The 25,563-nt window shown below is 42.6% G+C and overlaps 2 protein-coding genes across 2 annotated transcripts in view; one reads left to right on the top strand and one right to left on the bottom strand.

The window, feature by feature from the left end:
* Positions 1 to 497: 497 nt before the first annotated feature.
* Positions 498 to 12,289, bottom strand: LOC134189302 (uncharacterized). The gene is made up of 11 exons (XM_062657536.1): positions 12,032 to 12,289; positions 11,569 to 11,620; positions 8,259 to 8,522; positions 6,398 to 6,460; positions 6,206 to 6,336; positions 5,252 to 5,309; positions 5,094 to 5,198; positions 4,792 to 4,923; positions 3,999 to 4,550; positions 2,924 to 3,413; positions 498 to 812 (listed from the first exon to the last, which is right to left on the bottom strand). The coding sequence occupies exons 1-10, from the start codon at positions 12,199 to 12,201 to the stop codon at positions 2,925 to 2,927; spliced, it is 2,016 nt and encodes a 671-aa protein (XP_062513520.1). The 5' UTR covers positions 12,202 to 12,289; the 3' UTR covers positions 498 to 812; position 2,924.
* A 1,056-nt stretch (positions 12,290 to 13,345) lies between these two features.
* LOC134188757 (xylosyl- and glucuronyltransferase LARGE2s-like) overlaps positions 13,346 to 25,563 on the top strand; it is a 16,855-nt gene continuing 4,637 nt past the window's right edge. Inside the window, exons 1-9 of the mRNA XM_062656949.1 lie at positions 13,346 to 13,540; positions 15,554 to 15,771; positions 17,155 to 17,329; positions 17,792 to 17,826; positions 19,764 to 19,859; positions 21,713 to 21,796; positions 22,664 to 22,744; positions 23,070 to 23,201; positions 23,290 to 23,385. Coding sequence (XP_062512933.1) covers positions 13,438 to 13,540; positions 15,554 to 15,771; positions 17,155 to 17,329; positions 17,792 to 17,826; positions 19,764 to 19,859; positions 21,713 to 21,796; positions 22,664 to 22,744; positions 23,070 to 23,201; positions 23,290 to 23,385 — 1,020 coding nt within the window. The 5' untranslated portion in view covers positions 13,346 to 13,437. The remainder of the gene's footprint in view (positions 13,541 to 15,553; positions 15,772 to 17,154; positions 17,330 to 17,791; positions 17,827 to 19,763; positions 19,860 to 21,712; positions 21,797 to 22,663; positions 22,745 to 23,069; positions 23,202 to 23,289; positions 23,386 to 25,563) is intronic.

Here is a 25,563-nt window from a genome sequence, read left to right as displayed (position 1 = left end):
GCAGCATCCCACACATTAAAACAGATATAATCTAATATAATTTTTCAAATTAGAAACAACAGTTAGAAACCTAATAACTAGTGTATACCAATATGTATGTAGGTACGTCAGGAGATCAGAATGCTAAGGTATAAGGCCAAGATTTCAATTAGTCTCCAGACTCCTGCAACCTCGCTTGTGTCTGGTTTGCTGTATGTCACTTGCAGGCCCCCAAGAGTCTGCAGCAATAAACCCTACCTATTTGAATAATCTCCTGTCACTAAACAGCTCTAATACAACTGCAATTAACATACGGGAACTTGCATGTGATATATGGGACTTTGCAACACATACGGGCCTTACAATCCACATACGGGAACCAAACGCGAGCGAGGCGAGGTTGCGGGAGTCTGCAAACACAATAACCTACATACTGATCCATAAGGACAACGTACCCGTCGGTGATTATTGTCATCTCACTTAGAGATATTCCTTAGCCACTCTTTATGCAAGAGGACCGAGAGTGTGACGTGCAACATAGAAAGACAGAAGTTCCTTGTAAGTGACAATTCGTCGTTCAACAATATATTGCTGAATATTCGTAGAAAAACTTTCGAGATATCTTGCCATCTCTAGATGTGCCTACATCATAGTAGAAACGACGACACAACCAAGTCTTTAACTTAATTAATTAACACCAAAATTGTAGTAACTTCAAAATACAATAAAGTGAAACTTGTGTCTGTATCGCAATGCTAGTCCAGCACGAGAAACAATGCTTGAGTTGCAGTATATCTGTCGGTGTGTTGATCCTGACATTGTCAGAGTCAATTCTGCAGAGAGAAAAAGAAATAGGTAAGATAAAAGTTGTTTGATTAATTAATATGTAAGACACAATGACCATAATTTCACATAAAGCCTGAGATATACAGACATGTAGACAAATAGACAGACAGACAGAAATATAGACAAACAGACAAAGAAACAGACAGACAAACAGAAATGTAGACAAACAGACAAAGAAACAGACAGACAGCAAGACAAACAGACAGACAGACAAACAGACAGACAGACAAACAGACAGACAGGGAGACAGACAGAAGAACAGACAAAATCACACAATAGACAACAGAAAGACAGACAGACAAACAAACATACACAGACAGACATATAGACACACAGACAGACAAAAGCAACACAGACAGAGAGACGATCAAACAGACAAAATGACTAGACACATTGGGGAAACAACCAGACAGATACAAATAGTCCGACAGAGAGACGATGAATCAAGACAGATACAAAGACAAACGGCAAGATCAGACACCAGACACCCACACACAATAAAACAATAGACAAACAACCAGCCTGCCAGAAGACAGACATAACAAGTAGACACACACGCATTAGACAGAGACACAAGCAAAGAGACAAGAAATACACAACAAACATAGACAAACAGACGGACAAGATGACAGACAGATGGACAGATGACAAGACAGACAGACAGACAGAATGGACAAACAGATGTTCTAAATATGTAATCATTGACAAACAAATAGGCAGACAGACAGACAGACAGACAGACAGACAGACAGACAGACAGATGGATGAACAAACAGGCAAGCAGACAAACGAACAAACAAGCAAATGGACAGATGAACAGACAAACAGACACACAAACAGAAAATGGACAGATGGACATACACTAAAACACAAAAGGACAGACAAGTAGACAAACAAATAGAAAACGTTACAATGCAATCTACACACACACACACACACACACACACACACACACACACACACACACACACACACACACACACACACACACACACACACCAGTGTGGAAAATAGGAAATTATTTTGGCTCGAACAGACTGAGCCTTGGTAGGACATTCTTGTATGGTGCTACATGTCTACTTAAAGGAGAACTCTCACCAAAATCAACTATCTCTCAGATGAAAGCTGTCACTTCATGACACGACCCTTTGCAACCGTTTACTGCAGAAGTTTACCGTAATGAAGAAATAAAGGATAGAAATTGCCTGCATAGGTGTGTTTAGTACCCGTATGTGGCATGAGCGTAACTCTGATTGTTGGTTAGCAAGGAAGACCGATATCTGTGCACATTTCAAGGTAAGGATTGTGAGACATATGGTGTCAAGTTGTGATTTATTGCCTATAGCTAACTGAGACCTCAAAGTTATCACGCAAGTATCGACTGCGGCAATACAACCTCAGAAGGAGACCCTTCTTAGATTAGTTCATAGATCATGTCTCGCTGAATTTTGTGTGCGTTAGGAGCACTTGGTATGGTTAAACCTAAAGTAGTTACTCCGAGAGAGTAAGACTTGTGTACATATGGGGAATCGTCTGAACAACTCGTGCCGATTCTCTGCTTCTGTGGCTGTCTGGACCATAGGTTTCCTGCAGGATGATACCAGGCCTTGTATCTTTCTTCCAACAAGTTTTAGTATTTGGTGAGAATTCTCCTTTAAGTGCCTCCCTACTTCAGCCATTTTGTATGTAATTTTCGATAATCAACTTCCAAGGGAGAAATGATGCTAAATGCACCTGAGGTTTTCTGGATGAAGCATGCTAAGAGACACCCAAGTTCATGAAATTAACAGTTACACAATTGGAAGGCCATCATGTGCTGAGAAACAAGGTTTACACTATCACATATGCATACAGGTGGATGTTTATCCAAACACATCCCAACACTGGTGCAGTGTCTTGGTCAGATAAACAAGACATTAGTGGGACATTGTCCTATATCCTACCGTTATTTTCCACACTGCACACACACACACACACACACACACACACACACACACACACACACACACACACACATACACACACACACACACACACACACACACACACACACACACACACACACACACACACAGACACACAACTTCAATCACCTTACCTCATCGCCCCGGATGAAAGTTCGGTCCATAGTGAAAAAACCTGTATCCACTTGGCACCATACCACTCGGTGTGCCACCCATTAACTGTTGCTGCTCGCGTTCGGGTGCCATTCCACTCGCCACAGAAGCAACAGCCATACCATCCTGCGGAACTGCGATATCAACCGAAGTCCCTCGTGTAATCGATGGCAAAGGAGCAATAGGACCCAACGATCCCGACGCAGCTGGAGGCGAAATCATCTGACCTGTCGCTATGACAGGCTCCCCATTGATGACGTCACGAACAAAGTAATCCCACATTGGATTGAGTGGCTGCGGTTGTTGTATTGTCGGAGCGGCCATGATTCTTGGTGGAGATGAGTCGTCGTTGTCGACTGTCCGTAGTGACGAGGGCAAGGACGAGGGGAAATGGGTCCGACTTCGGCTGGTTGCTACTGTTGCTGAGTGTGGATGGTCGGTGTCGTGGCTCGATCGAGAGTATGGATGGTACTAATAATGAGAGCAACAATGGGTCAATATATGAATTTATGAGCAAAGAAGACAAAAGAAAACTAAGTTAGAAAATGTCTGGTTAGATAGACGTATTGATTGACAGAAAACCATGCAAAAGGTAAGTTTACAGAACCAGAGACAGACAGTCAAACAGACAGACATACAGATGAACGAATGAACGGACAGACAAACAGATAGCCAAACAAATGAACGAACAAACAGATAGCCAGCCAGCCAGCCAGCCAATAAATGAAATTGACAGACAGACAGACAAATGAATAGACGAAAAGACACAGATGGACAGATGAAAGAACAGACAAACAGATAGTCAGACAATGGACAGATAGACAAATGAACAGGGAAACAGATAGCCAGGCAGTCAGCTGGCTAGCCAGACAAATGAATGGACAAATGAAAGGACAGACAAACAGACAGATGAATGAATGAACAGAGATACAGATGAATGAATGAACAGAGAGACAGACAAACAAATGGACAGGCAGACAGACAGAGAGACAGACATAAAGACAAAAAACAGACAAGCAAAACACAGTGTAATCTCAAACCACACTCAATACTCACCAACATGGAATGTCTCGCTGACATGATCGGTCTACCATACGTTCTCCCCGTCACATCGATTGGCAACTGATGAGCCGCACCTTGCGCCACAGGTGGACGACCGTAAATATACGTCGAGTTCAATGCAAACGGCAACAGCGGCGCCATCGGCGTTATAGGAGGAGATAGAGCCTGTAGCTGAGACATGTTTGGTGACACTGCCGTGCCCTGAATCATCGTACCCAATGGTGGAACAAATGCACACGTAAACGACATTGGACCCGCCGATTCTGCAGGTGGCAGTTGCATTCCATGACTTGTTGTGTTGGCTTGCGACCGACGACTTCGATTGTTTCGATTGCTGCGAGGCGATGAACGACGGTTGTAGCTGCGAGGCTGAGGTGGACTAGGCAGATTCGTGTTTTCTTGCTGTGTCTGTAGCCACGGTGGTGGGGATGTCGAATGGGCAAGTGATGGTTGAGGGATGAGGGTTGGTTCGCCTGGTAGGTGAAGAGGAATTTCAGAGACGGACGTATAGGCCATCATCTGTTGGTTGTTTCTAGCGATTGCATTCTGTTTGGAGAGAGACGGAATGGCTGAATTGAGTGAGATTTAACAACCACATGTAACTCATCATGCACACACACACACACACACACACACACACACGCATGCACGCGCACACACACACACACACACACACACACACACACACACACACACACACACACACACACACAAACGAGAGTAAGACATACAAATTGACAGACAGACAGACAACACAGCATCAACATAACTTTCATTGCATTTCTACCTGTAGCCTTGCTCTGAATCCTCTCTGCTCTTTTGGTACCATTCCGACAAAGCTCTTCAGTTTTCTGTCCCACAGCATGATAAATCCTTCCATGCTGCATCCCTCAGTCTCAGGAAATATAACACAACCAATCTGCACAAAACAATTTTAGGATCAACAAAGAAGACAGACTTGATACCAACTTTACACACACACACACACACACACACACACACACACACACACACACACACACACACACACACACACACACACACACACACACACACACACACACACACACACACACCAGTTCACTATACCTTCTCCATAAAGTGGATAAAAAGGCCATTGACCATATGATGATATGGACCAGCCATGTACAATGCAAGTCTACTCGACTCGAGGTACGAATCCTCAATGTAACACTATAAAAAACCAAACTGACTAACAGAACAACCAACCACACAAATACACCAACCAGAAGGTCACTACGAACAAGATGAAGTTGTAGACAACTTGGCCACAAGTCTGTCTTCCTGTACACACAAAACACAATACAACATCATGAGACATACGATGTTCCATATGCATGTAAACAAACAACAAGAGCATATATGCACATCTCTGCATCCATTGAATGATTGTGTGTATAAATATTTACGTTACGATCGCAATATGTGTCATTAACGACACTGAAAACAAACAGCACGCTGCTAATCTAAAATGAAAGACAACATGGATTGTAAACAAGAGCAACATGCTTCAAGTGCCAGCGAATTGAAACTATTCATGTAGTCTAGTAGTCTTGTGTGGAGATTTTAATCATCATGTTTCTGCCTGTTTTTCACTGTTAGATTCTCGGACTTTACTGTGTAACTAGTGTGTACAATTCTTTCTTGTCTGTGCAGCTGTAGTTTGAAAACTTTAGGAGCTTGTAATTGTTATGTTGTTGGATTTAACTTTAACTTCAGAGATTTGCAGTTGATGTATAATAGCTTGCTGTTTGAAAATGTATGTATTGACAGATACACAAACAACAGACAGACACGTAGACAGACAGACAGACAGACAAACACAGAGAAACAGACAAACACAGAGAAACAGACAAACAGACAGACAAACAGACAGAAAGACAGACAAACGACAAACAGATGACATATAGACAATCAGACAGACAAATGACAGACACACAGACGACAGATAGACAACAGACGACAGATAGACAACAGACAGACAGACATACAGACAGGCAGGCAATCGTGGACTGATGCTAAAGTTGGCCGAACAAACACCAGAAAAATACAAAACAAACACAGAAAACTCAATGTCAGTGCACACAAGTGCTGACAATTGCTCTCTCACTAGCACACGCATCCACATACATTGACATGCATTCACACATAATGCACATTCAACAGTTTTCATTACTTACAGTGCCTGTTCGTTGGGTTTCATGGATGCATGAACAAGCAGTCGTTCTACAACTGGCGATGCCTCATCTCCGAATATCGGCTGCTTGCCGAAGTCATGCCACTCTAGTTCGCCCGACCACACAACGTGTCTCTACACAGATCACTCACGCTCAACACAACGGCTTGTGAAAGTGATAAGTGCAATGTGGTACCTTGTGTGTGACGGCCGGTTGACACGGCGACAACACAATCTTGTTACACACTGTTACATGAGACTAAAGACAATAGACAATTCGATTAGTGAAATAGTAATACCGATGTTAGCAGTTGAGTTATCAAATAGGAAGCAAACTCAAACAGATAAAACTGAAATTTGTACGAGTAATGTACAGTACAGTACAATCAACATGAAACAATGATATCATGGTTAGCAAATTTGGGTAAGTATGTGTTATAAGAAAAATCTCACAATGAATGAAGTGAAAATGATGTTTTCTTGGGAAAGGTCTGTAGCTGTTGAAAATGATTTAAATCTTGTCAATCAATGTAATGAGATATTGGGGTGCAGGTAAGTAGAAATGAGAGAAGATACGAGGACAGACAATCAAACAAATGTACAAATGGCTACCACTACTGCAGTAATGCTGTTTCCGGACAGACAGGTATTTATGTCATGAAACCTCTCCTTGTATGCAACCAAATCAGACACACTGAGAGACAGACAGACAGATAGAACAACACAGACAAACATAGACAGACAGACAAACAGACAGACTGAGAGACAGACAAAGAGATAGACAGACAGACAGACAGACAGAGAGACAGAGAGACAAAGAGACAGGGGCTCGTGTTCGAACCAGGGTTTACAACTAAGTTTGCTACTGCTTAGCACACCCAATTACTACAATCAGGTCAGTTTACAACAGGAATGTGGGTTAGAGGAGGGCTTGACTATTCATATTGGGTATCACAGCAATAAATCAAAGAAGATTGCTCTACTTTGTGTTGGTCTGGCAGTTTTCTCTTGAGCAAATCAAATCCGCAGCATGACTTGCGGAATTCTGTAGTGAAAGACGTCGCATCCATAGATTCAGGCAGCTGTCGCTGTTCTATTACACGCATGTGGTCCCTACACCTGGAGAAGGCACTCGAAGACGGAAAGCAATCGGAAGACGTTTTGACGTAGCTCAAGTACATGATACAATCAGTTGCAGTTTGCTACAGTTCACACAGCCTATTAAGACTAATGAGAGGCAATTGGACAAGCTCAACATGAGAGAACACCTTCAGCAGGGTGTTATGATTAATCATCACCCCCTCCTGGGGTGTTCTAACATTGTGTAACCATGGCCAGAGAGACACACAGACTGACAGACAAACAAAAACCATCCCCTTAGTACTGGAACACTTTGAGCGTTGAGGCTGGGAAGATCACAAGTATCTCCTTCAACTGTCTGAGAATTCGGATGATAAATCTGGTAAGAAAACTGGAGACCAGTTCAAAAAATTGGAGGTCTTGCTTATCAGTTGCTCTGCAATCATGTAATGCTAAAGTTTTGTCAAAGAAGATTGGCCGTCAAGTGAAGAACATTGATTGTATTAGAGATGCGTATTCACTACAACTTAGTTTACATTAATGTGACTTGTGTAACTCAACCCATGGGTCGAGAACTCACTGTCTAGCTGTGGCGCCTTTTACTGAAATTAACTGTATGGTAGTATTGATGTTTGTTGAAAATAAAAGACAGACAGGAAGACAGACAGAGAGACAGACACACAAAGAGACAGAGAAAGAGACAGACACAGACAGAGAGACAGACAAGACAGAGAGACAGACAGACAGAGAAACAGAGAGAGAAACAGAGAGACTGACAAAGAGACAGACAGACAGACAGACACTCAGAAAGACAGACAGAGAGACAGACAAAGATCCAGACAAAAAGACATACAGAAAGACAGACAAACAGACAGACAGAAAGACAGACAGACAACATACATAAACATAAACAAATATAAACAATTGAGCAAACACATAAGGCGAATACACAGATACTACAAGACTATTTCACTTACATCTAAATTATCAAACTGAACATATAGACTGCACAGATCGCATAGCACCCATCGCTTTGGACAGTCATCTTGATGCAAGTTGATGACCTTACGTAACGCGGTCAATCCGCACCCATTTGGACACACAATCTCCTCAAACGGACACTTGTTCTTATGCTCCGCAAGAGCCCGCAGCTCGCCGTTCCACTCACATCCCTTCTCACGCATTCGACATCTCACGTGAAGAGACAGCACCTCGCGTCTTGCAAAATTGTCTCGAAACAACTGCACAAAGAACGGACACTCAGTCAACAGGTAACTCTCCTTTCCTGTCATATTTCATTTATCTAACTGTTTGTCTGTCTGTGCGTCTGTCTTTCTGTGCGTCTGTCTTCTGTCTCTCTGTCTACTTTCCTGTCTTTGTATCTGTCCATCTACGTTTACGTATTGTAGCCACATATCTACCAGTTTCTGTGCATGCCTGTCTGTCTGTCTTCTGTCTGTCTTTCTATCTACTTACCCATCTGTGTATCTGTCCATCTACGTGTACTTATTATAGCCACATATCTACCAGTTTCTGTGCATGTCTGTCTGTCTGTCTGTCTATCTACTTTCCTGTCTGTCTGTCTATGTTTACGTATAGCCGTGTATTTACCAGTTTATGTGCCTGTCTGTTTGTCTGTCTACCTGTCTGTCCATCTATATAAACATTGGCTTATTTATTCGTCCCATAGTCGCACTTCTTATGCTCGCCTGTTATACGATAATACGAAAAAACTTGATTTCCACACCACTTCACACCAAATCAAATATCTCTAACTATTCATCACACGTAGCATCCCACTACAGATGCCTACGTTGGGTATGTTGGTACCAACTTATCAAATTCATTCAATTCGCCCCATAAATGTCGTGAAGTAGACCTTGTTGGTAATCTAACATCCAGTCATCGAGACACAGTAGTCAATCACGAGTCATCGTGTTTAGACAAAGTCAATAGTGAGTGTCCAGTAGTGGACAAATGCTTGACAATAATATTGAATACCAAACTTGTTCCAGTGTTCAATAATCGTGGACCTCCCCAACATATCACATAAGAATCACCAGCATTGGAAGCAACACGCTACTATACGAGATCCAATCTGTTGTAAAAGCAGATCTGCCTACATCATTCTCGCTATTTAGCAAGACGGGCATCTATCAGACAGCAGTCGTGGATTCAGGATTTGCTAGACAAGGGGATGGAACCGAGTCTGTGAGAGTGTCTTTGTACAGTGAGCAGGTCTGCTTGCAGGTATTTTAGATGCACGATAATAGGTCAAGATGTTTTATAGTTGTAGGACCCTTGAGAATCAGATTTGAAGACATAGCCTTCCGGCTTTATTACAGTGTATACCAATGACTCTGATAGGTCGACTCACAAGGAAGTTTCCCAAACGAGGGAATGCCCCAGTGCCCCTACATGGATCCGCTTGTAGATGGAGGCAATTAATGATGTCTTGTAGTAGTAGTCTAGCTCTAATTTGTCTAGTCTAACAAACATCCATACACTCTTTCACCCTTATCACCGTTCCCCTGTCACATGATTTCACCTTGTCACATGATTTCACCTGACTTGTACCGAAGCCTCCCACTACTAACTACTAACACTGCGTGTCGACCATCGATGTACATTGCCTGTAAAGCTTGCTTATTTGTGCTGCAATACCACACTTACATGTAACTCCATGGTAATGCATGGTTACCTTGCACCATAGCTGTTTACACCATTCACCACTTACCTAGAAGGGTTGACATTGGTTTCCATATGCTTACATGAGGTCCAGACTTAATGCAAACCCTGTCAATATAGCTTACATAATATTTTCCCTCACAAATTCCTGAAAGCCACATCTAAGCTACAGTGTGTACACTATACATGGACCTCATTACCCAGTGTAAGGCTCACGGCTACAAACAACAAATCTGTCTCCTCGCTTGTAAGAACATTGTCCTGTCTGTCTGTCTGTCCATCACATAGTCATACCAATGCCATGAGACAAAAGGATCAATGGCACCTCAATACCTACTCCCCCTTCTATAATGCAAACATTTCTGACCATGAAACCTCAAAAACTTCCTGTCTATATACATTAATTAAACATCTGTCTCTCTACCCATAAAGACACCCCATTGTTATCAAACCAATCTACATTGTTAGCAATTAGAATGGCAGCTAAATAGAGAAAGAAACCTGCCAACTGATCAACACAGCTCCACCCACCTTGTCCAGTCATCTCAGTGGCAGGATAAGAACAACAAACAGTCTGATTCCATCTCCAAACAATAACAGCCATGGAAATCTGCTGATAATCTATTACCAGTTCTCATTCTCTTCATACCATCAGATGACATGCCATTTTATAACATAAATTAGATTGGCATTCAAAATCTATTGTTTTGCATTGCAATACTGAGTGCTATAACATTATCTATCCCGGATGTCAATGATTACCCAGTATCACCCACTCAGGTTCCCACACTCTGCTTTTAGTTCCCATGGCAACAGGTATATCTAGATGACCTTGAACAGCAGCAGCCCTTCAAGGACCTGAAACCTGAACAGAATAATTCCCACACACAGTAGCGTTTCATCATGATGACTAGTAACTGAATGTTTATTCACCACTGGAAAACAGTAAACGAAAGCAAGAGGCTTGTGAATGAAAGAGAAGGCGGGAAAGTTGCCCGTCTCTAATGACCGTTGGGCTGGCTGTCTCGCCAGATATCGCATTTTAGGGGAGTTGACTAATGAATTCAGGCGGTTTCTTGTCGCTGCGTTTCCTGGAGTTCGTCCGCGGAATCAGGCAATCCAATTACACATTTCTCACACACTAAGCTACTAGACACCAGGTGACAGGGTTGTGCATGTAGAAACCACAAGAACATCTGACCCCCAGTCTTCTCCAAAGATAGTGGGAAGATACTTTTATTGTCTCGCACATGGGGCGGCTTTGTAGCCATCTGCATGCGTGGGTCCTTCCTTACTAATTACTTCTGCGCGCCTTCTGGAACACCAGACAATCAGCTACCCGGCGCTATCGGTTTCCTCTCCGCGTTCCGATTGTTCGGCATCACACTGAGGTCACTGCTCTGTTTATGACCGCGAATATGCGCGGTACTAATCAAGTCACGTGTGAGATCATCGCTCGTTGATTGGCCGACGCGACTGACCCAACTAATTCAACGACCATAGTGTTGTTTACGCATTCGCGTTTTCAATTCCAGGTCACGTTCGCAGAATGCGAGAGATACGCGAGTGAACGACTTCGGAGACGTTCTAACGCCTTACCTGAGTGACTCTGATGCGCTGATTGTCCACAGGGCACTTGGGTCCAGTTACACTGCAAGAAGACACACCAAATGACCGCAGAGCCAAGTAGACACACGACAAACACGAAGTACAGACACAGGAAGGGGAGACCAACGCCTCCACAAATGACTCAGCGAACAGAGGATGGCAAAGAAAGCCGCCGCTGCTGCTAAAGGCGACTAAACAGGTCTCATCGCTTCCATACAAATGACCAATCATTAGGCAACGACGCCTTCAACAAAGCCGCGCGTCAAACGCAAGACAGCGATTTCCTTCTCTAGAACAATGAGGCAACATGCTCGAGGGTAAAAAAGAAGTCAAACAGATCCTGGGGAGTGGTATCGCTCGCTTTGTCGCCTCGCTCGCAGCGCAGTTCGCATGTTGGTTGTACAAATGAGGGAAGTCTGGCCATCAAACCGCAGCCGGTACGACCAGCACTCACTTGATTGCTCGGTGAAGGCACGGTCCGCAGAATCGGTGTCCACAGGGCGTCTGCATGGGGTCTCGTTGGGCGAGAAGGCAGATAGGACACTCCAGTCGTTTCTCGAGGGGAGGGTCGAAGTCGGCGTCGTAGCCTTCCATCTCGCCGACACTGTTCATCTTCCTGCTCATCGGAATGGCTGCCCCTCACCCACAGACGTCGTAACGTGAACTGTCGGGATGATACGCTATGCGGTGGGATGCACAATGCACATCGAAGCAATGAGCACGGTTTTGACAAGTAAGATATACACGCCCCCATCGTCGACCAATCAGCTACGCCGAACCGACAAAGTTCGCGAAACGAGAAATCATGTGGTCACGCCGAACGGCAGAAGGCATGCGCAAATAGGTGAGGCCTTTCCGAGTGGGCGTCGCCGGTCTCACCATTTCGGTCTTCACTGCATTTATATCGCAGTTCCAACAACGTCCTGTCTGGTTACCAGCTAATGTTGTCATAGCCGCTCTGTTATCGGCTCGTTCTCACGACTCCCGACATCAGTCAACGCTTACGTTAGGTCTATTTCTCTGCTCGTTTGCGTCGCAATTGTCTGCTCTCCTGAAAGGTGGGCGAAGAGCTCTTGTATGGGCTGCTCTCAAGGCAAATGCCTGACGCACGGCCGTTACTCAATAAGGTGACGGTGCCGCTAGCACAAACGCTGTTAGCGTGACGGTCCCAGCAATGCTTCCTTGAGAAAGGAAAAGTAAACGCGAAACCATTGTAGGCGCTCCGTGCCAGTCTGCAGCCGGTAGATGTCCGCGTGAACGGTTCATTGCTATGCAAACTTCTGGAAACGATACGTAAACTGGAAGAAGCAGGAAGACAGGTCGAGCTGGTAATGTCGTTTCATTGCCTCGCAATCGACGAAACAATTTGTACAGCAGCGGCTCTAGAGTATCTGTTCCTCTTTCGTTTTCGTATCAAGATATACAGGGTGGTCTTACAAAAGACAAATAGTCTGGAAAGAACGCAGAGTCGGAAAATAGTAGAAAACGACTCTGTAGCTATTGAATTACTAGTTAGTTAGCTACCAGAATCTGAATCACGCGAAGTAGACAATATAAAGTTATAAAGAGAGACTCTAGATTAGGACATGTCTAGCCTAGCTTGCTCTTGCTCATGCTCAAACTGAAGACTCACAAATGACCGGTTTCATTTTCTAAAATATTTATTCAAAGACTGTATAAGCTAACAATCGTGCACAATACTGTAACCATATTTCCATCATGTCTTCACCGTTTCTGATTACAAAAAACAACATTTGTGACAAATAGTATCCGGGCTTTGCAATAACATCCGGGATACGTCACATTCTTGTATCCCTATGTTTGTCGCCACGGCTTTTTGTTCGATGCGAAACGCTTGAGATGCGGTCAGTGCGACAGCGGGGATGTCAACTGTTCGTGCTTGCTTGTATCATCGTTCCATGCGTCACATTCGTCACGCTGTTTCTGCAGTCGCATGGATGGGGTGAGTAATGCAGCGTAGGAGTTGCGCTATCGTAGCGGTGCCGACACCACGTCGCCGACGTGGAATAAGTTTGCACGTTGTGTGAGTGAACTGCGATTTGAAGTGTTGCATTGAATGCGAGGAATGTGGTGTGAATACCCGGATGAAAGTTTAACTGATTGTTCAGTTGAATGCTGCTGGGTACGACCTAAAGGTTGACGGACAGTTTTTAGGTTGCATGCAGACACACACGCATGTGTTCAGGCACATGTATTGTTAGTAGTGGAAATAGTAAATAGTAATAGGAGTAATATTAGAATACACCATTTTTGCAGTAATAAAGATAAACAAAATATTAATATTAATATATTGCATAATAATATATTATTACTATATTTAGCATTATTCCTGTTATTTAATTAATTAATGTTAATTAATAATAATATGCCATAGAGATATTTCTTTTTTAATGTTAATAATAAGGAATGAGGATCAGTTCTTGGTGTTATTGATATCTACCCAGCATGCTGACAAAATCCTAATATGTAATGCACACAGTCAATAATCAGTATGCCAGTTACTATTGCCTTATGGATTACCCAGAATCGCGTACCTCTCTCGGACTTACCCGGTTGGTGGCCACCCAGTTGAGGGCAAAGAGCCACTTACCCTACTGAAAGGGTGATGACGACATACCAGTAATAACGTTTGGTTGCTAGGAACAACATCCATGTTTTGTATGCAATAATTCCTGTTACTTTGACGATTGCAGACTATTTGGAGATGTTACAGAATTTGTGGTCACATGAAACGATGGTCATTTTAGTACACCTTTAGATAGATTTACAAGTATTGTGCTTAGAAGCAAAATGGTGCCTGAATTCATACATAACTAATCGATACTCACAGAATTTCTGCGGCAGTGCGTAGAAATAGTAATGTGAGAAACGTTTAGAGAGCTTTCTAACGGAAGTTGCACTACAGCCGACACTTCAATATCAAAACAGCAGAGGTGTCAAGTCACTACGTAAGCACAGTGAACGGAAGTTCCACCACAGTCAAGTCTTTAGCACATTTGTTGCCTAGTCGAAATCGCACTCGTCCAGCATCGTCGGCGCGCTGATTCGTCCATCCATTCAACCGTTTGGAATGTGTACGGACCTTGTATGCAGTATAATTATAGGATACTTTACAGCAACATGATCTTGGATTTATAGTGGAATATGTTTGTCTGTTGGTTTGTCTATCTGTCTGTCTGTCTGTCTGTCTGTCTGTGTGTTTCTTTGTCTGTCTGTCTGTCTGTGTATGTGTTTCTTTGTCTGTCTGTCTGTCTGTCTGTCTGTGTGTGTGTTTCTTTGCCCGTCTGTCTGTCTGTCTGTCTGAGTGTTTCTTTGTATTTTACAGTGTCTGTCGTCTGTCTGTTTCCCTCTCTGTCTGTTGGTTGGACATCGTGCTCTAGCAAAAGAGGTTGGCCTGACATTTCTAATTTTGGGCATTCATTCTTATTTGATTTCACAGAATTTCTTGTAATTACTGACATCAACATTTAGTTCAATTTCCTTATTGCATCGTATTCACTACTGTGTTTATATCAAATATCAACTGTTAACAGTATTCAGTATGGTCATGTATGCACTCACACATCTGGGGATCATCAACTCTATGATTAGATTTTGCCTGCTGCTTCTGTCGGTTGTCTAGACGTTTGTGTTGCTTATTGATTCCCTACCACCCATACAATAACTATTACACCTTGACCAATCATATAGGAATGTCCAATTAAAGAAAAATTGTTGTCGGTCATGAACACCAGTTGGTCTGTCAATGACCAATGGCCGACCGTTGTATCTCTGGAACTTGGCAGAGATCCCATAGCCTAGGGAAGCAAGGATGTAAATGCAGCTGTAGTTATTAGTATCTAAAAATTGGTTATCTTGGATAAATGTTATTGTATATATATATATATATATATATTTATCAGTATGTTGTCCTTCTTTGTACAGTACCTTAAATCTTTTGTTGCTTGTTTCTTAGCTTGGGTGCCTACGGCTATAAAGTCCAACAGTGAGGCCGACTACTGGAAAGCACGTGCTAAAGACACAGAGGCACGAAATGCGATCTTGCACAGAGACTTGAACGCGTTGAAAACCAACAGAGTTGACGAATTGAATGTAGAAGAATTGAGGCTGAATCTGACGCATCGTATTCCGAGTGGCGGCTGCACAAAGTCAAACAGTTTACCAAAATGTGAGGTAGGTAAATGGTATTGTAGCAAATGAAATGTGACTTTTATGTTTCATAGCTATTTAGTAATGTGTGTGTGTGTGTGTGTGTGTGTGTGTGTGTGTGTGTGTGTGTGTGTGTGTGTGTGTGTGTGTGTGTGTGTGTGTGTGTCTGTGTCTGTGTCTGTGTGTGTCTTTGTGTGTCTGTGTGTGTCTGTGTGTGTCTGTGTGTGTGTGTGTGTGTGTGTGTGTGTGTGTGTGTGTGTGTGTGTGTGTGTGTGTGTGTGTCTGTGTCTGTGTGTCTGTGTCTGTGTCTGTGTCTGTGTATCTGTCTGTGTCTGTGTCTGTGTCTGTGTTCGTCTGTCTGTTTAGTCTGTCTGAATACATGTATTTGTATATATCATTGATATTTCAGGCTAATGGTAATAGACCTAAAACATTGAGTCCAAAAGTCTGTCTGTCTATTGTTTGCCAGTTGGTCTATGTGTTTGTCTGTCTATGTGTTTGTCTGTTTATCTGTCTTCTGTTTGTCTATTTGTCTGTCTGCCTGTCTGTCTGTTTTCTGTCTCTTTCTCAGACTTCTCAACTCTCACGATTTTGTTGTGAGACTTACGATTTACTGGCATGTCTCACGATCTCACGATTTGTGCCTACTTCTCACAATTGCCAGTCCTTTCTCCCGACAACCCTACTGTGAGACACTCTGACAGTCGCTTTGTGTAGCCCTGTCTTTCCGGACATAGCGGATTCTTTGAACTAGACTCTTGTAGACCGCTTTGCTTGCGTGTATCTGGACTATCTGGTTGAGGTATGCAGTAAAAGTAACGTTTGGAAGTTCAAGGCTAAGCCTTGGTGCGCGCACAGAAAGGTAAAACGAGGCTAACACATAGGCGAGAGTTGACGTGGGCTGCTAACCACGGCTACTTTAGACACAGTTAATGGGCGTTGTCATTTACAAAGATAGTCTAACGATTTGGTGTGAAGAAAGTTGAGAGGTCTGCTTTCCATCTGTCTGTCTGTCGGTCTGTCTGTCGGTCTGTCTGTCTGTCTGTCTGTTGGTCGGTCTGTCTGTCTGTCTGTCTGTTTGTTTGCTTGTTGGTGTCTGGCTGTCTATTTGTTTGTCTGTTTATTTGTCTTCTGTTTGTGTGTTTGTTTGTCTATATGTCTGTCTGTCTCTCTGTCCGTTTTTCTGTCTCTGTCTGTCTGTCTGTCTATCTGTTTCTTTGTCTGTGTGTCTGTCTGTGTGTTTTGTTTGTCTGTCTGTCAACATGTCTCGTCATGCATCTCTCTGTTTGTTTGTGTATATGCTTTTCAGTACACACTTTTGTGTTCCTATTTCTAAGGTATGGATGCTGATTACAAGCAATGTCATGAGTGATATGCTGTTTAGCTTGTCACACTGTGTTATTATAGGTTATTCATATTGCTATAGTTGCTGCTGGTCAAAACTGCAGTCGTGAGGTAGCATCTCAACTCATCAAATCAATTCTCTTCTACAGACAGAATCCACTTCACTTCCACTTTATCTCTGACACATTTGGTCGTCTCATACTTGGAAACCTGTTCAAAACGTGGAGACTTCCAGGAGGTAGACTACACTTGCTTGTCCGCGTGTGTGTTCATCTCTGTTTGTATATATGTAAAGGAGAGCTCTCTGTGTGTGTGTGTGTGTGTGTGTGTGTGTGTGTGTGTGTGTGTGTGTGTGTGTGTGTGTGCTTGTGTCATTCCACTGTTTGTCTTTCTGCATTTTGTCTGTCTCTTTATGTGCCCGTCTGTTGCTGTTTGTCTGTCTTTTCATGTGATTGTTTATGTCTGTCTGTCTGTCTGGGTCTTCCTCTGCTGTTTTTCTGTTTGTTTATGTGTTTATTCATCTGCTAACCTTATGTCTGTGTTTGTTTTCTTGTAAGTGTTCATGCATATCCTACCTTGATTTATTACTTGTTGTTGTTGTTGGTCCTTGTCTATTTTGCATATCTCTGCCTCCTACTATACAACACATTGCTATTTCCATCGACCTGAACGGATTCTGACATTGTATTTTGACTTTTAGGGAATATAACATTATACAGCGCTGATCCTGTTATGGTATGTTGTCATATTGTTATTATTTGGTTAAGTCTGTTGTGTAATTGAGTGACGTTATGTGACTGCTAAAGGAGACATCTTGCACACAAACCTCGTTTGTGGTAGTCATCTCCAGTGATCTCATACTTGTATTGTGTGGTTAGTCCACATGACCAGATGGTAGTCTCTCATAATTAGCTTCTTATTGTGTTCATACTTCTGATGGAAGTAGAAAATGGGGACGAGCTGCTTTTGTAAGACTACTGCATTCACGTCAGCATGTGCATTTAGCTGCTGTAATACCCTAAGAGATCTGGTAGGTTCGGATAGATTTTAAGTCGAATATGGACAACAGATTGCACCTTTGTTTCAATATTATTGTGAGTGTTTAGTGTATTAGTCACCAGCTGATTCACAGCATCTAAACCCCAATGCACAGGGAATGCCACAATCCAACTAGTCTTGTGTAGGCAGTCCCTCCCCTTTTGACACACCCAGATGGAAGTCAAAAGGGGGAGGGGCTGACTGTGCTAGACTACAATCCACATCAAATGATGAATAAATTGTACAATTTGTATATACATTAACATCTGGGTATCATAAAGGATCTATTTAATTAACTAAGCAAGTAAGTAAGGGCAGCACCTAGTTCCATTGAGCCATTCCAGCAGCACTGGGAAACAGACACGGTATTGTATTATTTATTACCCCTAATACTAGCATACTATACATGCTTTGTGTGTGATGCAAGACCCTAATTGGTTAGGCGCCCTTAAAATAATGGTCAGTTGTCAAAGACACCTTAATGCCTCTAAAATTAGTTTTGTGCACAGATGACACCTTACTAAGGTGGAGTATTTCTAAGGGGTCTCTTTCATTGGTGCGTTACTGTATCCTGCGCAGGTTGTCAGGCATTATCTAGAAGGAATACCTAAGACGAATGATATGACCACGCCCACTTTTTTGTTTTAGGTTCTGCCTACTTTCTGTAAAACCAATTCTTGCAAACCTAAATAAAAACCTGCACATTGTGTAAAATAACGTGTCGTGTAAATGTATCAAATAATGTCAGTGTACCAATGTTTGTCCAGTCAACAGTCGCCCTAGAGTGATATGTAACACATTCATTTGTGATGATATTTTGGAAGTGATACAGGAGAACATGTACATACCACACACTTAGTGCTATAATACTAGTAGCCACCCACAAGTCGACTCAACACAATGTCGGTAGCTACAGAGCTAAGCACACTTGTTACAGTATCCCAGGTCCATTGGAAGTTTGCACTCGTGAATTTTCCCAGTTAAGGCATCCTACGTATTTTGTATGGGCTGAGACGTTCCTATTTTACGTAGGATACGTATAACCCTGCCCTCTACAAGGAGATTTGGGCAACTCGGCATGAATTTTGAATATAGTGATGATCAAGTCTTTAGATAGTCGGATGTTTGTTGTATAGCTTTCGCCTGTGTTCACTATTCAGCGTGAATTGGTGTAATAACTGTAGTTCTTCGTGATGCATTGTCTTCCTGAAGAAGCAAACGAATTACATTTTAGAATCATGTGCTGCATACGTGATCAATAATATGTGCATAAATGATTGCTGCATGTGATTATGCTCGAGCCAGCTTCACAATAGACTCTCTACAACAGACTCTCTGTAGCACGTTGTCTCTTACCTTATGTCTCATGCAGCCTAGACATTGGAAGGATAGACATGCAACAGGTGTGAAATGCATGAGGGGTTGTGTGACACAGTGTGACATCGCGAGAGGCACATGGAAGTGATAACCATTGTCTCTACTGTTTCTTGTACAATAATTTTTTGCATTAATTTATGCCAATGTCTCAACTGACTCCCAAGAAATATTGGTGTAACCTAAACATTCTAGTCATCGAGTGTCTTTACTGTAGAGGTTGTGTTTTATTACCTTGTTATCATGTGTTGTTTGGATAGGACAAAGTGAGTTGGGTTCCCAATCGACATTACTCAGGAGTGTTTGGCCTGATGAAACTTGTTCTTCCAACAGTGTTACCAAAAGAAATAACAAAGGTAGGGTAATTGGCTGGCGATTAATTAAGAGATAGCAGACACACAGTTATTGGATGTATAGTAGACTTACATGCAACAGCTTTATGTTTATTAGTATTTATACACGTATATAACCACTGTGTGTGTGTGTGTGTGTGTGTGTGTGTGTGTGTGTGTGTGTGTGTGTGTTTGTGTGTGTTTGTGTTTGTGTTCCCGGATGTAGCATGGCAGCCTCCTGAGCGTGTCGGCTCTGGAAGATTTGACTCTCTCCGGCTTACCATCTGGCTTCTGCGATATCTTCAATCGTCATCATCAAGATAAACCATCTCAGATCGACAGAAGTGCTACACCCAGCATTTGGGAGCGAGCCTACGGCAACATGTTTCTTTGCGAAGAACACCCGTCGTGCTACCCCACGTTGTAAAGTGCTTCGATTACTTGCAACGTTGAAGTACTCATTTTCGTGACTTTACGTCTATTTCCGGTTATCGCCGATGGAGATGGAGGCCACGTGCACGTAGCCCAGCAGTGAAAATGGCATCGCGGCATGGACGAAAAAAGTTGGTCTCCAGCGTGGAAAGAAGTAGAACGATGGTCTATGGGGCGTGCGGGCGATCTCTACTGTTGGATTAGCAAGAAGCAGCAGTTTGACATCTCTTGCTGTGTGGAGAACTAAACGTTTCAGGACACTGTACAATATATTACCAATTTACAAACTGGTAGTAGATAAACTGAGTAGAGATTTCTTTTTTTCACTGTTTATGCCATCATCTTTTGAGATGGGCTGGTTTAGGGTTTAGGGTGTGTGTGTGTGTGTGTGTGTGTGTGTGTGTGTGTGTGTGTGTGTGTGTGTGTGTGTGTGTGTGTGTGTGTGTGTGTGTGTGTGTATTGGTGCTGTGGCTCAATTGGTTAGAGAGTGCATGTGGAGAATGGAAACATCCGGGACTTGGAGGGTTGCAGGTTCAAGTCACAGTGATGACGAGCTATGGCATAATTTCCTTGGGCAAGAAACTCACACAATTGCCTCTCTCAACTCGGGTATAATGAGTACCTGGTCTTTGACTTGGGTGGCAATGGCCTCCGACTGTGACGAAGTCCATCAGCCACTGGGGTCCGGGTGGGACTTCAGGTGCCCACACCATAGTTGGCGTCGCAGTCGGTGCTCCTGCGAGCACCTGGCCAGGCTCCAGGAGATTGCTTAGCACGGCCAATAGCTCCTACTTAGTGCACAGGAACCCAGCCATCTGGCTGGGGGCATTACCGTTTAACGGCAGCTCCTCATTCATTGCCATTTGCCATTTTGTGTATTAACACCAAACGAGGCCAAACGTCTTGCCACTTGTGCCACTCTAGCCTCTGTACCCAGTACATCCATAATACTGCTCAGACAAACATATGCCGCCACAATGAAGTGAAGCCTTGAATGAGAATTTGTAGGAGAAGACAAAGACGAGGATCAAACCCAAACATACATCAGAACTTGGACTTACCGTAAATGTCCTAAAATGAGCCCTGGGTGCTCCTATTGTACAAGAAAGTAACCTGCATTGCCCAGGGGCCATTATTTGGACATGAGGTGATTATTGTATGATTGCATTCGTCTATATCTGACAAAATGAATCACAACGAAGATACAGCCTAACTGACAATGCTGCTTGACACACTCAGATCAAAGCATGCACCTATGCTGGTCATGCACCAGTGAACACTCTAAAGGCTATTAATAAATAAAGACTTAATTAAGCCTGAATGTGATGTATCCTACTACAAATGGATTAACGAGGATTTATTACGTTCGATGTTTGCTGTATTATTGCACTATGCATTGTGCGTTGAACTATGTAGAAAGTCCATTTTGTCTTCTTCTTGGGTAGGTGATTGTTCTGGATACTGATGTGACGTTTGCTTCTGACATTGCCGAGCTGTGGTTACAGTTTAAGAACATGAAGGAAACTAAGGTGGTGATTGGTAACTGTTGTGAACTATAATGTGTGATGTACCAGTATAGTAAGGAAGCTGTGTGATGAGGTGGTTAGTGGTTCAGTTGTAGAGCACAGGATGTACAATCTGGGTCACTAGGATTGATAATTTGTTTGGAGTCGTCATTTGTTCACATTATGTTGGACTCTTGTCTGTTTGTCAGTCAGGAGTTTGTTAGTTTGTCAGTTTCTTGTCTTTGTCATCTTGTTTATCTGTCTGTTTGTCTGTTTGTCTGTCTGTATGTTTGTTTGTCATTAGTTTGACATTTTCTGTCTGTTTGTTTTTCTGTCTGTTTGTGTGTTTGCTTGTCTGTCTGTCTGTCTGTCTGTCTGTCCAATACATATATTTTCAGCATTGAAATCTACATACAATACAACAAAGCAACTCTACCATCCCAATTGCACATAATCTTTACCAAACTAAAACTGGACAGAAACCATATAGGGCTGTACAGTAAAGCACATTAATAATTGTGTGTATTGTTTTTCTCTTGACCCTTGTATGGTCCAGTAAACAGGATGTCTTCTGTCTGTCTTGTCTGTTTGTCAGTCTATTATCTTGTCATTTCTCTGTTTGTTTATTTGTTTGTTTGTCTTACTGTTTGTGTGTTTGTCTGTCTATTTGTTCGTCTGTGTCTGTTGTCTATCTATTAGTTTATCGTTTTTCTATCTGTTTGTTTGCGTGTCTCTGTTTGTTTGCTTGTCCGTCTGTCTGTTAGTTTGTCATTTTTTGTTTGTTTGTTTGTTTGTTTGTCTGTGTGTTTGTCTGCTTGTCTGTCTTTGTTTTTCTGTCTGTTGTTGTATCTGTTTTTATTTGTTTGTGTTTATGTTGTTAATCGTGTCTAGGCGGCTATAGGACTGGTTGAAAACCAGAGTGACTGGTATCTTGGCAAAATCTGGAGAAATCACAAACCATGGCCAGCAATTGTAAGTCAAGCATATGACAATGTTTATAATCTGACTGATCAGTTGTATATTGCTTTATACGTTGGAATGGTTTGTAGTTGATCTATTATTTTTGTGGCTGCCTTGATTGTTTTTCATTAGATGAAACAAATCCGCATGCACACACAGATACACACACACACACACACACACACACACACACACACACACACACACACACACACACACACACACACACACACACACACACAACAAGAATGCATTCAGCCTTTTGCTGCCTATACTTGAGTGTAATGATCAGTGTGAAATCACACGTTTTACGCTACCTGATTGAATCGTTGTACAGGGCAGGGGATTCAACACGGGTGTGATGCTGCTCGATTTAGAACGAATGCGAAGTATGCATTGGACACAGCTGTGGAGACTGGTCGCCGAGAAGCAGCTGATGACAATGCTGAGCACTCAACTTGCCGATCAGGTATCATACATTGTCAAATGTTGATCAAGACATCGACATTACAGCAAGTCAAACATTCGATATTTTTTGCTTTACGTTTTTTGTGTAGGACATTATCAACTCGGTGATAAGAGAGTATCCCAGCATGAGATACGAATTGAACTGTGCATTTAATGTCCAGCTGAGTGAACACACAAGGAGCGAGGTTAGCGCCCATGCATAACAGCAGCATCACCACTACAGTGTTTCACATAGTTTATAGCCTATGAGCGAATGAGTCGTGTGACGATTTGTAAGGGCAGGGTTCTCTCTGGGATTTCAGAAGTGTGGGAGAGACACGCCCCTTACCGCGATGTACCGTATTTCTTCGCATAGTGACCGTGGCCTTTATCTTTAACAAGGTTACAGAACTGCAGCCTCTAAACGAGGGCAGCTTGTATTCAAGGGCGTGCTCTATTTTTAAGTCTCTTCGTTACACCGTGACACGTTGGTACTTGAACGACACATTTCTTTCTGTTGACATAGTTGGGCACTATGGAAGGTGCCAATCATGGCAGGTTTAGCTGTAAATGCTACGACTGTTGTGTTATCTACGTTCTAGACGCACATGCAGTGAGAACCTCATTGAAAGTACCCTGAACTACTATTGTAGTTGATGGACAAGTGCATGTGATAGGATGAGATTGATGCAGAAGCATCAAAAGCATGTGATATGGGCATGGCCAGTAACTCTGCAGACTAGTGCAGCCTCAATTCGAGGGTGGCTTCTATTTTCAACAAGTTTCTTCAGCTGCGGCTTTTATTTGAAGAGATGCGGTACAGTACCCTCAGATACCTTGTAAAGATGTTGGTCAAAGTGTGTATTAGTATTGCTAATCTCTCACCCCAAGACGGAAAGGAACGAAATCAATACAGTCTGAGAGGTCTTCCGTGTTTGCACATGTGCACACACTAATGCCACCTGTTTGCTGTACATGTAAGTACGGTACGTTTATCCTGGGTACAACACATGCGAAATGGTTTGGTCATGTGGGTAGAGTTGCTCAGTGTAGCACAGTGCCATGCTCCCATGATTTAGGAAGAACCCTGCGAGGTCACATGACGTGACAAGAGACATTGTCCTTTTGGGTACAACATCTCTTATTACTTATGTAGTCTGTGTAAGTCACACTAGAATAACGTATGGTGAGTAGCAATATGTCCATCACAGAATTGGATTTAGACTGAGTTGCATGATGTATCAACGAAACGACAATAACCAGACAGTCAATTGCAATTTCTACCTTGAATGAGTCTTACTGTGTGAGCATTCAACTATATTACAAGAAGACATGTCACATACATCGCATTCAAATTTTGACCATAGTCACTAAGCGGATAGGAAGAGTCTAGCATACGAAAATTGCACTGTGAAAGAAGATTGTCTTCATAGTGTTAGGTCTACTATTGGGCATCGTTGTTTTGGTCTAGTGTCAACACATTTGCTTAGCAGTTGCTTGAAGTTGGCAAACACTATAGGCTGCTATACTCAATAACAGATGAGAAGTGGATCCAGAAATCAGACTAGATCCGGTGGCGTAATAGCAACTGTGTAGTAGCATGTTACATGCAATTTCTCGCTGAGGCAGTTGGGTACAAATACCCTACTGCTTCTAATGTATTTCAAGACTAAAGGCCTGTCCACACTAGACCAGAATCATAATGGATTACGATTTGATCGTGTTAGCGAGCGTCCACAATGCAATTTGATAATGATATCTCTGACTCTTTTTCGGTATCATGTGACTGATGACTGATGTGTACGTGTGGGTTGTTTGCATGTGGAAAGTGTTGATTCAGTGACATAAGGTAAGCGAGAACAAAGATGAGTGAGGAGGGTTAGATGTTGCAACTACACTTATAGCGTACGTGAAGGTAACGCTCACCTATTTCTAATTGTATTCAACTGACTGCGATCACCACCTCTCGATGTGGATTGGATTTATTGCGATCAGATCGCGATCCAGTTGCCACAGTATGGACAGGGTTTTAAGTCTTTCAAGGCTCCAAAAATGATTTATTTTTTTGAATCAGAATTTTCAAAGTCTTGATGTCTGATAGTCATTTTTCAATTTTAATTATTTTTCGGCCAGTGACAAGATCTCAACGATGCTAAGCATATACTACAGCGAATGTTTTCTGCCAATCAGAAGCAGTATATCACACAGGACGTGGTGTACTGGCATTTCGGTTGAAAACAGAAGTCAGGTGAGAAGAGAAGACGCTAGCTTCTTTGCTGAGTTGCTCAGTGAGCTGCAGATTTTTGTCTAGTAGTGGCCATTTTTGACAATGTTTTGTGCACACACAGTGACACACACACACACACACACACACACACACACAC

Source organism: Corticium candelabrum, chromosome 13, assembly GCF_963422355.1.
Source record: "Corticium candelabrum chromosome 13, ooCorCand1.1, whole genome shotgun sequence".
NCBI lineage: Eukaryota > Metazoa > Porifera > Homoscleromorpha > Homosclerophorida > Plakinidae > Corticium > Corticium candelabrum.
This window is presented reverse-complemented; position numbering and strand designations above follow the sequence as displayed.